At 40.2% G+C, this 17,984-nt stretch overlaps 5 protein-coding genes across 6 annotated transcripts; 3 read left to right on the forward strand and 2 right to left on the reverse strand.

The window, feature by feature from the left end:
• Positions 1-482: 482 nt before the first annotated feature.
• On the forward strand, positions 483-4,625 carry RB195_004680 (uncharacterized protein; the record flags this gene model as incomplete). The annotated part of the gene is made up of 8 exons (XM_064182630.1): positions 483-548; positions 1,579-1,643; positions 1,702-1,817; positions 1,881-2,001; positions 2,282-2,350; positions 2,413-2,531; positions 4,268-4,416; positions 4,524-4,625. 8 exons carry the CDS (start codon positions 483-485, stop codon positions 4,623-4,625), a joined length of 807 nt encoding a protein of 268 aa, XP_064033897.1.
• Positions 4,626-8,477: 3,852 nt separating this feature from the next.
• Positions 8,478-9,336, forward strand: RB195_004681 (uncharacterized protein; the record flags this gene model as incomplete). Its single annotated transcript, XM_064182631.1, has 2 exons — positions 8,478-8,543; positions 9,013-9,336. The coding sequence occupies 2 exons, from the start codon at positions 8,478-8,480 to the stop codon at positions 9,334-9,336; spliced, it is 390 nt and encodes a 129-aa protein (XP_064033898.1).
• A 47-nt stretch (positions 9,337-9,383) lies between these two features.
• RB195_004682 (uncharacterized protein) lies at positions 9,384-10,079 on the reverse strand (the record flags this gene model as incomplete). Its single annotated transcript, XM_064182632.1, has 1 exon — positions 9,384-10,079. The coding sequence occupies one exon, from the start codon at positions 10,077-10,079 to the stop codon at positions 9,384-9,386; it is 696 nt and encodes a 231-aa protein (XP_064033899.1).
• Positions 10,080-10,091: 12 nt separating this feature from the next.
• On the reverse strand, positions 10,092-12,443 carry RB195_004683 (uncharacterized protein; the record flags this gene model as incomplete). Of its 2 annotated transcripts, XM_064182633.1 has the most annotated exons (4): positions 10,127-10,215; positions 10,310-12,050; positions 12,207-12,294; positions 12,376-12,443. In XM_064182633.1, 4 exons carry the CDS (start codon positions 12,441-12,443, stop codon positions 10,127-10,129), a joined length of 1,986 nt encoding a protein of 661 aa, XP_064033901.1. The 2 variants fall into 2 exon arrangements, with proteins under 2 accessions (XP_064033900.1, XP_064033901.1); XM_064182634.1 differs by having other exon boundaries at positions 10,092-12,050.
• Positions 12,444-12,506: 63 nt separating this feature from the next.
• On the forward strand, positions 12,507-16,019 carry RB195_004684 (uncharacterized protein; the record flags this gene model as incomplete). Its single annotated transcript, XM_064182635.1, has 8 exons — positions 12,507-12,560; positions 13,005-13,069; positions 13,127-13,242; positions 13,306-13,426; positions 13,709-13,777; positions 13,841-13,959; positions 15,665-15,813; positions 15,918-16,019. 8 exons carry the CDS (start codon positions 12,507-12,509, stop codon positions 16,017-16,019), a joined length of 795 nt encoding a protein of 264 aa, XP_064033902.1.
• Positions 16,020-17,984: the final 1,965 nt, after the last annotated feature.

Here is a 17,984-nt window from a genome sequence, read left to right on the forward strand (position 1 = left end):
TTATGGAGAGAAGGTTGATTCCAACCATTTCTTCCTACTTGCCGTGAAAAACGGCCCGGATGATACGGCGATCCGGCACGCTATTTTCTACAACGAGTTCGATTGGAGCGCGCCAGCCTTGTGCGGCGCTGCATCTTCCGGGCCGTTTTTTACGGCAATTAGGAAGAAATTGACGGAATCACCCCCCCCCCCCCCTCTCCATAGTCTCCCATCCCGTATACGAATACTCCACCTGAAATCTGCACCACCTCAGATTCGTGGGAAGATGCCTTTAAACTACGCAGTCATGCTATCGAAGGCGGAAAATTTCCCTACAGTGCGATTTGTTATTTCGAGCATTTCCTTTCCAAAATTTATTTTTCCCGTTGAAAATGATTTTTCAAACGTCTGAAGAAACTGCTTGTTCCAATGCCTCATGCACAGAATGGTTGATTTATGCACCTTCGCAATTTTTGCAAGACGTCATAACTGTACCTTGCAGCATGGGTACTCTCTCTATCGTGCTGCAGATTTTTGCTATTCTTCAACCCATCATCGCTGTAAAAAGGGTAAGTGATGCTTGTCTCAAATGAAAACTCCTACTTCACTAGCTGCTAGTATTCTTGCAATAAAAACTTGCGATCTATTCGTGATAAGAAATAATAATGAAAATAAAAAATAGGGTCGTGAGGAAAAAGATGGGGTCGTGGGGAAAGAAAAGGGAAAATGTCTCGGTTAAGATTTTTGTATGATGTTTAATTTGTGACAACTTTGTGGCAATTTATCACGGAAGAAGTCGAAAGGATTGTTATGATATAAACCATTCTGTGAGAAATAGGGCGCAGTTGTACCAGTTGGCGGTTACACCGCTCATTTGTGCGTGGGTTTGTTCGTTTGTTTGTGTTTGAAGTATTTCCCAGACCACCCAAAATGCTGAAAATGTTCTTTTTTTGTCCATTTGGAACTACACTATAGTGGCCTAAAAATAAAAATCAATAGATCAAGGTAATAGTTGATTAATATAGGGTGATATGTGAAATAACATTATGTGAAAGCAGACAAGTTAGTTCCAACGCAAAGGTTTCTGTGGAGTTCATAAGAAAATAGGAATATTGCTAAAAGAACATGGAAGTAGATTTGAATTATTTATGTAATTAAGTATGTAATTAATTATTTATTATGTTCATTATATTTATTATGAAATATTTTCGGAAATTAGGAAGAGATAGACGGATTCATACCTCTCTCCATAATCTACGATCCCGTATACGAATACTCCACCTGAAATCCGTACCACCTCAGATTCGTGGGGTGATGCCTTTAAGGTCCCTCCAATTGATATCAAAAAATAGGATGCGCTCTGTGGTAGCGCAACCTGTTCGTTTACCCTCTCACCTGTCCGACGTAGTTCTCAAATAGTCTCACACAGTTCTTAGGAAACCAAGAAAATGTCCCCTGTACAATATATAGAATCATGTACTTAGTGTTTTTCTTTTATTATATTTTTTTTATAGTTCTTCGCACTACTGTTGTATTATTTTAAATATTTTCATATTATTTCTCTTATTTTCTGTGTAAAACCTGAACCATATCATTGAGGGACCCCTAGTTAATCTCGAAAAACAGGAAGGAGGGGATATAGCACAACTTCGAGATCTTTACGGGTGAGTTATCGAGTCAGATGGAAAATTTTTCTACTAACCATAGGATTACTATCTACAGTGAGGATGAAATTCGAAACGCACTCCCACCGGATTCCCCACTTAAGTGGAACACAACGCGAGATGAGATGGGAAATCATGTTGCATTGATTCCTTACACAATAGAAGGCTCCTATAGTGCGTTGTGTCCTGAACTTAGATCACCATGAGTAAAAGAATTACAATGATGGCCTATTTTAGCTTCCGACGAGAGGAAAATGATTAGCGATGCGATGAGAATGATTGAAAAGAACACTTGCGTACTATTCAAAAGACGGAGCGGTGAAAGAGATTATCTCGAAATTCGAAGCGATGGGGAAGGGTAGGAGATTTCAAACATATTCAAATGTTTCAATGCTTCATATACTTTATTTCTAATTTATTTTAAATAAAACTGGTTCAAGGGATATTTAACCTTACAGAATTAAGGGTTTTCTTTATTTGTTCCGTAGCAATGTCAAAGTGAAATTCAACGATTCACCACTGGTTAGAACTTAGACACTACATTTGTAAGAAAGTATTGCGCACTATTACAAGTGTAGTGCAGCCAACGTCCACACTTTACAAGGATTTGGTCAACAAAAAATTTACCCTATGTTTAGATGTTATGCTCACGTAGGTCGTAATAATGGAAGAAGTGTTTTGAATTTAGAGGCAAGCGAAAGAGCGAAGTGAGTTTGAATTGTCAGTGGTGCAGCATATTACCAAGAGAAAAAATCTCAATTTTTTCCAGTTGTATGGAGATGGGGACAGTTTTTCATGAATTACTGCACACCATCGGTTTATGGCATGAACACACGCGTGAGGATAGAGATGAATACGTCAAACTACATGAAGAGAACATTGTGGAAGGTACACAGGTGCTACGTCCTAACGCATACGTAGCGACTTACAAAATTTCTTTGCCAAATCCTCAACCTCCTCTCTTTTTTTTTGTCTCTATCTCTCTCTCTCTGCGAACACAAAAACCAATTTGTGATTTGAGCTTTGATTTTTTTTGGAGATGGAATTTTTCGTAATGCCTTGTGAAAATCACTAATGTTATATACTATCAAATTGACTGCTCATTTTAGCGAAAATATAACAATTTCAATACTGGGTTTGGTCAGTTAGTCTTCTAAACAGTAGTTAAAAATTGCACATAATCCATGAGATGTTACCAATCATCGGTTTAATGGTCAACGAAAATTACACGAACAATTTGAAAAGTGGTGGTTTGTAGAAACAAATCAGCACCAAGTCAGAAGCGTGTTCATCTCAGCATAATGGTTTTATTGTTTATTCTAATCTTTATTTGGCAAGATTGTTGTTATTTTTTTTTACAATGAAATCAGTCTCTGATCTCACACAGTTAAAAATTAGAATTCTTTATCGAAAATAATTTTATTCGTAAGAAAAACACTTACCTAATATTATATACTGGAAAAATCCTGAAAATCATGACTGATGCGCAAAATCTCTACGTTTTCATAAACGTTTGCGATTCGGAATTGAAACAGGAATTGCTTTTGCACATTCCCACCAGGCTGATCAGTATATCTCAGTAGTTTTGAGGAGTTGGTATCATTTCTCAAATCTCACTTAATTCGTCACTCCCTTACCACAGGGAGTAACAAGAAGATATCGACCTGATTACTATTACTTTGCAAATTTGAAAAGGTAGAGAAAATTTCTTATCTTTTCTCTCATCTTAGGCGTTCATAAAATAAAAAGGTAGATGTGAACACCACAGAAAGTCTGAAATGCGGTTCTGGGCGGTCTTCAGACTTTACGTTGTTCAAAAACGTTGACGTTTAGAAAATAAGTGGGTAAATGAGAAAAAATAGTGTTAGATTTTCCAATCTGGAAAATTCACAGTTAAGATCAATTAAGATTAATTAATCAAGTTTGATTTGCACTTCATTCTAACAAAAGCGTTATTAGCTTAGAATCGAGACAAGTTCACATGATTCGAATTTGGAATCCTTTCAATCTATTAACTACACCTAGTTAGCTTTTTAATTTAATTTAATTTTTTTTATATTTAATATGATCAAAATCGTTGAGGCTAAAAACATAATTTTTGTAAAATCACGTCAAAGAAATCTACCACATTCCAATTTCCATTCGTACTGATATTACGAATATTCTGCATTAAATCTTTCCAACTACACACTTACCTACTTGTGCGCTTTTCTTGTGCACTTAAAGGCATCACTCCACGAATCTGGTAGTGGTACGGATTTCAGGTGGAGTATTCGTATAACGACATAGTAGATTATTGAGAGCGGAGGGGGGTGATTCCGTCCATTTCTTCCTAATTACCGTAAAAAACGGCCCGGAAGATACGGCTTCGGGCGTCCCGGCGCACTGTTTTCTACAAGGACCCGGGCGCGCCAGCTTTGTGCGCGCGCCGCATCTTCCGGGCCGTTTTTTTTTACGGCAATTAGGAAGAAATGGACGGAATCACCCTCCCCCTCCCCCCTCAATGATATACTATCCCGTACACGAATACTCCACCTGAAATCCGTACCACCTCAGATTCGTGGGGTGATGCCTTTAATTGATATTTCTAATTGTGAAGTTCAATAAAATCGTGACTCATTAAGGTAAGAACTTCAATTTTGCAAAAAGTGGATTGCCCTACGCTGACACCTACGGAGTGCCTTACGACTACCTGTCTGTCATGCATTATAGCCAGGATGCATTCGCGAAACCAGGAACAATCACTATGGAAACATTAGATCCCGATTATCAGGTAAAAAAACAGCAACACGCCTACCCTTATAAAAAAAATTGCGATATTCGGAGGACTGATTTTATTTTCACTTCGCTTGAGCACGAGAACTGTGTGGAATTTTACAGGATATCATTGGAATAGCAAGACGTCCTTCGAAGAACGATTACGAGAAGATCTGCCACATATACAAGTGCACCTACTGCAATGGTAAAAGGATGAAGACCTAATGTTATGCAACTACGCTTCCACTTGTGGAAAAAGGAGATCTCCTCTATTTCGCCTTCAGATGCATTAAAATTTATTGCCACACCTTTCGCATCATATTCCTTCTTCTGCAATAAATCTGAATTGTGCAGTAGCGTAATCATCCACTACAAGCCATTTGCTTAAGGCACTTACTGGATCTAGGTCTATCTTTAAAATTTCCGATTTTTCTTGTTGTTCCTCAGCGCCTACTTCGAATAGTTTTAGAAAAGAAAAGAAAAAGATCTTCACTTCTTTAGAAAAGTGCGAGTGGCGTGAAGGCCTCTGCCATTTGTGTGGAAGCATGTAAGGAAATGCAGGTGGTGTAGCGCAGCTGGTAAGAGGTTCCGCACCGTCAACACTGCACTGCACCGTCAACGGTTCAAAACTATCCTGGAGCCAGCCGAACTGTTCATCTTTGCGATGTCGATAAACTGGTTCCAGACTTGCCTAGAGAGGCATGAAAATGTGGCGATCGGTGTCACCTCTGAACCTCGCCGTGCATAGCATAAACACCAAAGGTGAAAATCTAAACCGAGTACAACAGGGTTACTACATGTGAGCGTTCAATATATGGCATATTTTTAGGTTATGTAAAAAAAGGTCAAAAGAATGTAAAAAAAGGTGATAAAACAAGAGGATGATGTTTCAGTTTTCATATGACCTCATCAGTCAAACAATATCATTAACCGGGCTTCATAACCAACAACAACTTAATTCCTCCAGATTTTTCCAATCATCCATTTCCACATACACACTTCCCCATTACTCGCAAAAATAAACACCAGAACTAAATTCCTCCTCAAAATTTGCTCAAAAGTATCCAGAAGTGAAACCAATGGAGCCGTTGGCATCGATGTTGTACGGTGAGATTGTGAGATTTTTGTGGACTTGTTATGCTGATTCGATGCCTCATTGATATTTGCTCAGACAAATCACCCTCGCATTCCACATCCATCCACAAACCTTTCCATGATGGATGATTCCCGGCACACTTTGTACATACTATCGCCATTTTCAACGATGAGCTCCGAGAGGGGTTGTTGCGTTTGAATGTTTCATCTCATCTAGATGTACTTTAATACGAACAAAAAGACGTCACCGCACTGTTTCGTCAATGGTGTATCCAAGTGGGATGGATGAACTCTAAGCAGTTCCCTACTAACTGCCTCCGGGATCTTCTAGCACAGTTCATTCGACACTTATTATAAGTTGTCAGGTAAGAAGCTGTGATCTGAACTGGTGTTTTCACAAGTGAAGAAAATCCAGCGTAGTAACCTGATGGGTGCGGGACAAAAGGTGCCAGTGAAAACTGGCTTACCGCTAATGTCCTTCCTTCAGCACCGCGCTCCTCCGCGTAATTACGGCTGCCGCTCCACCAGCTAGACATCCTCCACGACCGCCTAAGATCACCTACACCCTGCCTCCCTATTGCTCTCTGATCGCGATCTCTGCGCGCGACGTTCTCGCCGCGACGAAGCGGTGGATAGTGCGAATTTTGAAGAGAGGGGGAGTGCAATTTGAATTGTCGCAGCAAATTCTGATGTACGAATATAGTGAACTAAGCTCATATTATTGGGAATAAAAAGAAGAAGTAGATCCTTCTATCTAATGTAACTTTATATAGGTAAAAATTATCTCAAAAAGATGCTCCAGGGAAAAGAATAGCATACATATATTTTCACACATCTCATAATTTAACTCATTTCATGCCCTAAGTCTTCTATATAAACTAGCAGTGCATATGTATATGTTTGTCACGATGCCATTCAACGAATTCGTGTTCAACTTTCAACTGCAGCAGCATTAATAACAGCAACTTTATGCGCTTGTTACTTTGAATACATTCTTTAAACTTCTTTCTATATTTTACTTTTTCAAAATTTTACATAGATATAATGTTTATACAGAGCGCATATTAAATATTTCAATACTTCCCTCTACGTTTTATACAATTTTATATAATAAAACTTTGTATGGTTCTTCAAACTTTCAACAGCATTTTATCGCTTCATTTCTATCAATTCTCTGCATAAAATCATTATGACAGGTTAGGTGTATTAGTAGCGAACGCCAATGGTGTATTCAAGTGGGATTGATGAACTCCAAGCACCTTCCTACTAGTTGCCTTTACATATTCGCAGCGAGCTACCATTTGTAATATTAATAATCAACATTGTGGTGACGGATCGATGATCACGTTGCTACGTTGCGTTTTCTTCACTTGTGAAAAAACCATTTCAGATGATAGCTTTTTACCTGACAAGTTATAATAAGTGTCCGATGAACTGTGCTAGAAGATCCTGATTTCCTTCCCTTTCTTATATGGAATGCTGCTCAGATATGTTTGGATCAAGCCAAAATTATTATGAACCACAGACCTGGACAACATGGAAGAAAAAGGTACAAGCGAAAGCAGCATGAGAACACATTCAATTACTTATCATCGGTTACTGTATCCACTAGACGATTTTTCGACAAATATTGCGGATGAATTAAGTAAGGTTTTCACTTAAACCAAGCAGTATACCTACTTTTTCGAAGGATATTGAGGTAAAGTCTGGCCAAATTCAGCAAAAACTGGAAGATTGCATACTGTAATCGCTTGCTTGAATTATAAAATAGCGTTATAAGGAAATTTTTATTGATTGATGTCATTAAGACCAAATTTCGGGACATCTGTCGGATCCACTCAGAAAACCGGGATGAGGTAATGAAGTAGTTGCAATGACAAAACTGTTGTCGTAGGTAAAACTTCATGGATTTTTTTTCAATTCAAAACAATTAACTGTTTAGAAGTTTTGTATTTCTATATTGATTTTCGTCAGGCGCAATTAGAAGAAAATATAATGACTATTATCACAGAAGGTATTGGTAGTGATTCATTTGAGGACTTTAAATTACTTCAATTTACTTTAAATTTTAATATTCTCTGTTATTAGGATCTGAATCATATCGTAAAAGTCAATAGAGAATATTCTAGTATTTGACGGGTGTAGATGCCTAATTATACTTCAAGGTAATTGACATGGCGTCTAACATAACATAAAGATTTATATTTGAAAATAGGATGATGTCTTCTATCTTTGATCTGGATTATACTCAGACGTCCTTGCCCATGCTAAAGAATTAAACTGTTAAAATTATTAAATTAAACTGTGAGTAGAAAAATCGAATAACTTCATAAAAATAAAGTGTGGAAGAAAATGAACAAAACAACAACGAGGACAAAGAAATTTGAAATAGGACACATCAAGAGAATGTCAACGTATAACGCTTAACACTTCGCTGACATTTCAAGTCAAAAAAACTCATTAGCATCTACTTTCATAAAACATCGAGGAATTCCGAAGTGATTTTTCATGAATCAGGCATCAATCACAGAGAATATTAAACTTTTGAGCAAAGTTTTTTTTATTGAGTGAGTCAATATCAATATATGCCTCAAAAAGCTCTTCTCAGCTTGCCTCTGACGCAAATCAGATCCAGTATAAAGACTGGGGAATTTTGGTCAAATTATCGTTTTCAAACTCTTCGACGTTTTCGTATCATGGCTACAGTATCTTAGCTCAATTTCGGTTTTCTCTCACTGAAGCCACGAAAACACGGCCACAAATGGTCTTAAACTATGCAGTCTTGCTATCGAAGGTGGAAAATTTCCCCACAGTGCGATTTGTTATTTCGTGCATTTTCTTTCCAAAATTTATTTTCTCCACTGAAAATGATTTTTTGCACGTCCGAAGAAACTGCTTGTTCCATTGCCTCATGCTCTGAATGTTTCATTTATGTACATCTGGATATAATTTTTGCAAGACTTCATAACTGTACCTTGCAGCATGGGTACTCTCTCTATCGTGCTGCAGATTTTTGCTATTCTTCAACCCATCATCGCTGTAAAAAGAGTAAGTGATGCTTGTCTCAAATGAAAACTCTTGCTTGATTAGTTGTTAGTATTCTTCAATAAAAACTTACAATCTGTTCGTGAAATGAATAGGGTCGTGAGGAAAAAAATGGAGTCATGGAAAAATAGGGAAAACGTCTTCGACCACATTTTTATTTTATGATTGTTTAATTTGTGACAACTTGGTGGCAATTTACCACGGAAGTAGTCGAAAGCATTGTTATGATATAAACCATTCTGCGAGAAATAGGGCGTAGTTGTATCAGTTGGCGGCTACACCGTTCATTTGTCCGTGTGTTTGTCCGTTTGTTTGTGTTTGAAGTATTTCCCAGACCATCGAAGGATGTTCTCCATGCACAGTCCTAGTCTCAGCTTCGGTGTCCCTGTGGTCTGATCAAATGCAAAAAAAACAAATGCTGAAAACGCTCCTTTTTCGTCCATTTGGAACTACACCTTACTTACTTACTTAGATACTTAGATGGCCCGTCTTCACTGGACGTGCGGGACCCAGCATCTCTTCCACTCGTTTCGTTCCCTCGCCATTGTCATCCAAGATGTTCTCAAGCTTCGTGAGTGACGTTGACGAGGTCCTTGAGCCTGAGCTCTCAGCTGGTCATCCTGCAGCGAAACGTACCCATCTCGTTGGGGTCTCTCTCGGGGCGTTTGCGTCCTTTGGGATCCACCTGGGTTTTTGTCCATCTATCGTCGATTCTTCTCATGATGTAACCGGCCCATCTATGTTTTGCTTTCGATACATATTCCGCTGTGTCGCGAAGACGGAACATTCCTCTTAAGTTGGAGCTACGAAGACCGGCAAGGTGTTGTGTGCGCCGGTTAAACTTCAGGAGACATCTCTCAAGGGCTCTGTGGGTGGCGGCCGCGGTGTCTGCCACGTCTCCGCTGCGTAACAGAGCGCTGGAAGGACTGTCGAGTCGAACAGATGGGCACGAAGATCTTGGTCCGTCAGTTGGTCCGTAGCTTCCTTGACGGCTGCGAATGCTGCCCATGCTGCTCTCATTCTTCTATTCAGTTCTTCCTTCAAGTCGTTTTCCATGTTCATAGAACGTCCGAGATATACGTATGACGGAGTTTCCACGATTTGGGAGCCTTCAAGTTGTACTCCTCCATCTTCGCAGTGGGCGTTCTTCATGAACTGTGTCTTCTTTCTGTTTATTCGTAGTCCTGCTTCGTTCAATTCGTTGAGCATCGTTTCTGCTTCATTGGTACTGCTTGAAAAGAGAACGATGTCGTCCGCGAAACGAAGGTTCGAGAGAAATCTTCCATCAACACGTACGCCCCTTTCTTCCCACGATAGTGATTTCATTATCCATTGCAATGCAGCCGTGAACAGCTTCGGCGATATAGTATCGCCTTGTCGTACCCCTTTCCAATTGGTATGGTGACAGGGCGGTGGAAAAGCTTTATCTAGTGCGTATCGTCGTAGCAATTGGCTAATGTCCTCATATACGACGCGTCCACACCTTGTCGACCAGCGCTGACAGTATTGCTTCGTTTCTACGCTGTCAAGGCTTTTCATAGTCGACGAAGGTTAGAACAAGGGGCAGGCGGTATTCCCGCAAACCTCTATGACCCTCGACACGGTCTGGATGGTCCAAGCAGCTGAACCCCTGGCGGAATCCAGTTGTTCTTGAGGCTGGGCTTCATCCAGCGTCCTAGATATGCGTGTGAGGATGATCTTGGTAAATATTTTGTACAACACGCTCAGCAAGCATATCGGACGGTAGTTCCGAAGGTCCTCTCGGTCACCTTTCTTATGGATAAGAACGGTTCGCGAGGTCTTCCACTGGTCTGGGATCCTTTCTTTCTGAAGATAGGATGTCATGTGCGCTGCTAAGATTACATGAAGCGGATGGCCGCCAGCCCGAAGAAAGTCTGCTGATATAAAATCAGGTCCGGGGGCTGTGCCAGGCTTCATGCTCTTGATAGCGACTCGTACTTCCGAAGGGAGAATCCGTGGTGGAGCTTCGCCAGTGGGGATGATTGGGCTTGACACAGGAGTTGATGAACGGAAAAGGTTCGAGTAGAACCTTTCCGTAATGATTTCCATCTCACGACGATAAGACGTGCGAGTCCCGTCTTCGCTCAGCAAGGCTGCTAGCGGAATATTATATTCGCGGAGATCCCTGCGGCACTTCTTTAGACTCGTTCTTCTTTGTGCTGCTTCTAGAATCTTCTTCTGCCTGTACTTCAAAAGATCCTCCTGCAACGCTTTTCTGCAGCTAGTGTTTGCTACTAACCGCTCAATGTGCGATGCATTCGGATCAAGCCTCAAAGCCCTTCTTCTTTCCAACAATTCCTTGGTGGTCTTCGAAATTCGATCCAAGTTTGTCGTGCGCGGCTTCGAGGCACGTTCAGCACAGGCTCGTAATCCTCTGAGCAGCATCTCGTAGTCTACGTTTGGGTCCTCCTCGATGTGCCAGTCACCTTGGGACAAGGAGTCCTCGAGTACGCAATCGTCGTAGACAACTTCTTTTCTCCTTCGTTGCCGATAGCAGATGTTCTTTTCCATCGTGTGGCTAAGTCGTATTTTCGCACGAAGGAGACGGTGATCAGAACCACTACAAAAGGATGGTACTACTGAGACGTCAAGTAGACACCACCTCCGCTTGGTGAGTATGTGGTCGATCTCCGCACGAGTCGCGCCATTGGGCGATTCCCATGTCCACCGACGATGATCTTTTTTCATGAAAAGAGAGTTCCCATGAAAGAGGCGAGCGGCGGACAACATCCCGGCGAGACGATTGCCATTTTCATTCCGGTCCCCTAGTCCAAATCTTCCAATCCTGTATTCCTCTTCTGTGGCCTTTCCTAGTTTTGCGTTGAAGTCTCCGACAACGAATTTGTAGAAGGACTTCTCGTCGCGGACTACTTCCTTAAGCTCCTCGTAAAACGCGTCCAATTCGGAATCATCAGCTGCTGATGGTGAGTAGCAGTTGATGATACTGATGGGTTTTTGGCGCAGAGGGCGGAGGCGAAGAATGGCCAGACGAGGTGACAGGATCTCGTGAGAATCGACGAGATGGACGACAGATGGGTGCACAACAAAACCAACACCGCCTACATTTTGCGACGGAACCTTCTCTCCACGAATGACGAGTGCACCGTCATTCATCTGTCGTACGTCGCTCCTTCTGCACTTAGTCTCCTGCAGAGCAATCACGTGAAATTTGATACGCTCTGCAGCTCCGAGAAGGGCATGCAGGTCAGCGTCTGTGGAAACTGTTCTCGCGTTGTAAATACACAGTTTGAGACAGTCTCCATGGCGAGTCGTGCGTGTGTCGCCTTGGTCCAAAATTAATGATGTCCTGAGCAACCTGAGATTTGATCGCTTCTCACCGGTCGCCTTACCATCCGACGTCTGAGACAGCAGGGCCCAGTGTGCAGGGTACTGAGGCAGTGAATATGCTGGAGTGGCAAAGAGACTTTCCCCCAAACTAAGCAGCCATGCCACGGCGAGCTTAGCTTTCACCACAGGTCGTCGCCCAACCTATATGGATCAGGGAACCACCTTGCGACATTTTGCCAAGACGGTGGTGAATCTTAGCAGTGGTTTACTCTTAGCTAGGCTTCCGATTCCGAGAAGTCGGAATGTCGGATGTGTCGAACTCCTTCTCAGCTTGGGAGACCCTGCCGGAGGACGAACCTCCGCTGTGCATCGCAGTTCGACGCCCAGTGTCACCTCCATGCCACTATGAGGCGGTAAACCGTTGTGGAGAAGTGGCCTTAGTGGCCTAAAAATAAGAATCAATAGATCAAAGTAATAGTTGATTAATATAGGGTGATATGTAAAATAACATTATGTGAAAGCATACAAGTTAGTTTCAACGCAAAGAGCTCTGTAGGGCTCATAAGAAATAAGGAAGTATTGCCAAAAGAACATGGAAGTAGAGTTGTTGTATCGAATCACGCCTCATCGTTAAAAGCATCATCCCACGAATCTGAGATGGTACAGATTTCAGGTGGAGTATTCGATTACGAGATCCTAGATTATGGAGAGGTGGGTGATTCCGTCCATTTCCTCCTAATTGCTGTAAAAAACGGAAAATACGGGATCGAGAGTTCCCGCGCGCTATTTTCTACAACGAGTTCGACTGGAGCACGCTAGCCGTGTGCACGCATCGCATCTTTCGGGCTGTTTTTTAGAGCAATTAGGAAGAAATGGACGGAATCACTTCCTCTCCTTAATCTACGATCCCATATACGAATACTAATACGCCACTTCTCCGTTTATTCTCTCACCTGTCCGACGTAGTTTTCAAATAGTCTCACACAGTTCTTAGGAAACCAAGAAAATGTCACCTGAACAATATATAGAATCATGTACTTAGTGTTTTTCTTTTATCTTATTTTTTATATTTCTTTGCACTATTGTTGTATTATTTTAAATATTTTCATATTATTTCTCTTATTTTCTGTGTAAAACGCGAACCATATCATTAAGGGACCCCCAGTTGATCTCGAAAAACAGGAAGGAGGGGATATAGCACAACTTCGAGATCTTTACGGGTGAGTTATCGAGTCAGATGGAAAATTTTTTACTAACCATAGGATTTCTATCTACAGTGAGGATGAAATGCGTAACGTACTCCCACCGAATTCTTCACTTAAGTGGAATACAACGCGAGATGAGATGGGAAATCATGTTGCATTGATTCCTTACACAATAGAAGGCTCCTATAGTGCGTTGTATCCTGAACTTAGATCACCATGAATACAAGAATTACATTGTTTGTCTATTTTAGCTTGCGACCAAAGAAAAATGATTACTGATGCGATGAGAATAATTGAAAAGAACACCTGTGTACGATTCAGAGAACGAAGATGTGAAAGAGATTATCTTGAAATTCGAAGCGATGGGGAAGGGTAGGAGATTTCAAACATACTCAAATGTTTCAATGCTTAATACACTTCATTTCTAATTTATTTTTAAATAAAATTGGTCTCAAGAGATATTTAACGTTACAGAATTAAGGGTTTTTCTTTATTTGTTTCGTAACAATGTCAAAGTCAAATTCAACGATTCCCACTGGTTAGAACTAAGACACCACGTTAGTAAGAAAGTATTGCGCACTATGACAAGTACAGTGCAGCCAACGTCCACACTTTACAAGGATTCGGTCAACAAAACTTTTATCCTATGTTTAGATGTTATGCTCACGTAGGTCGTAATAATGGAAGAAGTGTTTTGAATTTAGAGACAAGCAAAAGAGCAAAGTGAGTTTGAATTGTCAGTGGTGCAGCATATTACTAAGAGAAAAAAATCCCAATTTTTTCCAGTTGTGTAGAGATGGGGACAATTTTTCAAGAATTATTGCACAGCATCGGTTTATGGCATGAACACACGCGTATGGATAGAGATGAATACGTCAAACTACATGAAGAGAACATTGTGGAAGGTACACAGGTGCTACGTCCTAACGCATACGTAGAGACTTACAAACTTTCTTTGCCAAATCCTCAACCTCCTCTCTTTTTTTTAATCTCTATCTCTCTCTCTCTGCGAACACAAAAACCAATTTGTGATTTGAGTTTTGATTTTTTTGGAGATGGAATTCTTCGTAATGCCTTGTGAAAATCATTAATGTTATATGCTATCAAATTGACTGCTCATTTTAGCGAAAATATATATATATATATATATATATATATATAATAGCTGACCAAGCCCAGTATTGAAATTGTATATAATAAAATATACAATTTCAATACTGGGTTTGGTCAGCTAATCTTCTAAACAGTAGCTGAAAATTGTAAAGAATCCATGAGATGTTACCAATCATCGGTTTAATGGTCAACGAAAATTACACAAACAATTTGAAAAGGGTGATCTCGAAACAAATTAGCCCAGTCAGTAGCTGTTTATCTCAGCATAATGGTTTTTTTGTTTATTAATCTTATTTGGCAAAATTGTTGTTATTTTTTTATACAATAAAATCAGTCTCTGATCTCACGCAGTTAAAAATTAGAATTCTTTATCGAAAAAGTAGATTTTATTCGTAACAAAAAGTCTGATAATGCGGTTCTGGGCTGGAAAAATCTTCTGAAAATCTTTACTGATGTTCAAAAACGTTGACGTTTTCAGAAACATAATTGCGATTCGGAATTGAGAAAGGAAATGCTTTTGCACATTCCTTCCAGGTGATCTGGAAAATCTCAGTAGTTTTGAGGAGTTGGTATAAGATTAATTAAATCTCAAGTTGTCACTCCCTTACCACGTCGTTCTAACAAGAAAACCTGATATCTATTACTTTGCAAATTTGAGAAGGTCGAGAAAATTTCTTATCTTTTTTCGCATCTAGAATCCTTTCATAAAATAAAAAGCTAGATGTCAACTACACAGAAAGTCTGAAATGCGTTTTTAATTTAATTCAGACTTTACGTTGTTCAAAAACGTTTACGTTTAGAAAAAAATCGGTAAATGGCAAAAAACATTAGATTTTCCAATCTGGAAAATTCACAGTTAAGATCAATTAAGATTAATTAATCAAGTTTGATTTGCACTTCATTCTAACAAAAGCGTTATTAGCTTAGAATCGAGACAAGTTCACCTGCTTCGAATCTAGAATCCTTTCAATCTATTAGCTACACTTAGTTAGCTTTTTAGTGATGGAATTTAATATGATCAAAATTGTTAAAGCTGAAACATAATTTTTGTAAAGCCACGCCAAAGAAATCTACCACATTCCAATTTCCATTCGTACTGATACTCTTGAATTACGAATATTCTGCACTGAATCTTTCCAACTAAACACTTACCTACGTGTGCGCTTTTTATTGAGAGGGGGGGGGGGGGGGTGATTTAATCCATTTCTTCCTAATTACCGTAAAAAACGGCCCGGAAGATACGGCTTCGGGCGTTCCGGCGCACTATTTTCTACAAGGGCTTCGACCGGAGAGCGCCAGCTTTGAGCGCGCGCTGCATCTTCCGGGCCGTTTTTTTACGGCAATTAGGAAGAAATGGACGGAATCACCCCCTCTCCATAATATACTACCCCGTATAAGAATACTCCACCTGAAATCCGTACCAGCTCAGATTCGTGGAGTGGTGCCTTTAATTGACATTTCTAATTTTGAAGTTCAATAAAATCGTGGCTCATTAAGGTAAGAACATCTATTTTGCAAAAATTGGATTGCCCTACGCTGACACCTACGGAATGCCTTACGACTACCTGTCTGTCATGCATTATAGCCAGGATGCATTCGCGAAACCAGGGACAATCACTCTGGAGACATTAGATACCGATTATCAGGTAAGAAACAGCAACACACCTACCCTTATAAAAAATTGCGATATTCGGAGGGCTGATTTTATTTTCACTTCGTTTGAACAGAAGAACTGTGTGGAATTTTACAGGATATCATTGGAATAACAAAACGTCCTTCGAAGAACGACTACAAGAAGATCTGTCTCCTATACGAGTGCGACTGCTGCAATGGTAAAAGGATGAGGCCCTAATGTTATGCAACTACGCTTCCACTTGTGGAAAAAGGAAATCTCCTCCATTTTGCCTTCAGATGCATTGAAATTTATTGTCACACCTCTCGCATCATATTCGTTCATTTGCAATAAATCTGAATTATGCAGCAGCGTAATCATCCACTACAAGCCAGTTGCTTAAGGCACTTACTAGCTCTAGGTCTATCTTTCAAATTTCCGATTTTTCTTGTTGTTCCTGAGCGCCTAATTCAAATAGTTTTAGATAATTTCTTTAGAAAAGTGCGAGTGGCGTGAAGGCTTCTCCCATTTGCGTGGAAGCATGTAATGAAATGCAGGTGGTGTGGCGCAACTGGTGAGAGGTTCCGCCCCGTCAACGCTGCCCTGCACCGTCAACGGTTCAAAACTATCCTGGAGCCAGCCGAACCGTTCATCCTTGTGACGTCGTTAAATTTCTTCAAGACTTGCCTGGAGAGGCCTGAAAATATGGCGGTCGGTCACTTCTAAATCTCACCGCAAAACCATTGGGTAAACATCAAAGTTGAAAATCTAAACCGAGCACAACAGGGTTACTACATGTGAGCGTTAAAAATATGACGTACTTTTACGTTATGTTAAGAAAGACTAAAAGAATGTAAAAAAAGGTGGAAGAAACAAGAGGATGGTGTTTTCATATGACCTGATCAGTCAAACAAGATCATTAACCGGGCCTCGTAACGAACAACAACTTAATTCCTCCAGATTTTTCCCAATCATCCATTTCCACATACATGGTTCTCCATTATCTCCATTCCCCATTACCCGCAAAAATAAACACAAGAACTAAATTCCCCCTTCAAATTTTGTCTAGAAGTGAAACCAATGGGGCCGTTGGCATCGATGTTGTACGGTGTGAGATCGTTGTGGACTTTATGTTTTCTTGCTATGCCAACGAGGTTTAGGTGGAATTTTTTTATTGGCCTGACGTTTCGACAAGCTTCTCTTTTTCAAAAGCCTGAAAATGGTTCGAGGTCTTTGATTCCATGTATATCCCACCAAACTCCTCCTCTCTCCTCGCTAAGCCTCGATATTGTTCCAAGTATACCACACAAGACCATCGAAAGGAAAACAACTGACCACCGACTCGCGGGGTTGGTAAACCACCGCATTCTTAAATATTGTCACCAAGGCGAATGAGATCTACGCACTGTGCAGCATCCTTAAGTGCTGGTATCTGGATAATGTTAAGGAACTGCATGTGGGGCAATCTTATAGATCACAGAGTATTACGAACGGCAAGAAGTCATTGGTAATTGATAAGCACTCATTTTTGTTATTCATGGACAGATTCCTGACGGAAATCCAGAATGCTTCCAATGCCTTCCTAACAAATGTTTCTTTCTCGTACGCTAATATCGTACATTTTTGTGGCGCCCTAACGGTGTCATCGAACTCCTTCGCCTTTTTACCAGTCTTTGATACGCACGTTCAGCATCCTTCCAGTTTCTCCAATATAAATGGCGTTGCACGTTAAGCATTCTATTTAATAAATAACTCCGATTTTCGTGCAATCACTGGCCTTACCGAATGGACTAACCACGCAACATTCTGACATTGCTTATCGTAGAATCTATTGCGAGTCGCTATTGTAGTCGTTTGCTTGAATTATGAAATACCGTTATAAGGAAATTTTTATTGATTGATGTCATTAAGATTAAATTTCGGTACATCTGCCGGATCCACTCAGAAAACCGGGGTGAAGTAATCAAGTAGTTGCAATGACAAAACTGTTAGCCTAGGTAAAACTTCATGGATTTTTTTTTCAATTGAGAACAATTAACTGTTTAGGATTTTTGTATTTCTATATTGATTTTTGTCAGCCACAATTAGAAAAAAATATAGTGACTATTATCACAGAAGATATTGGTAGTGATTCATTTGAGGACTTACTTTTAATTTTAATATTCTCTGTTATTACAATCTGAATCATGTAAAAATCAATAGAGA

The sequence above is a fragment of the Necator americanus genome, chromosome I (genome assembly GCF_031761385.1).
Source record: "Necator americanus strain Aroian chromosome I, whole genome shotgun sequence".
Lineage (NCBI taxonomy): Eukaryota > Metazoa > Nematoda > Chromadorea > Rhabditida > Ancylostomatidae > Necator > Necator americanus.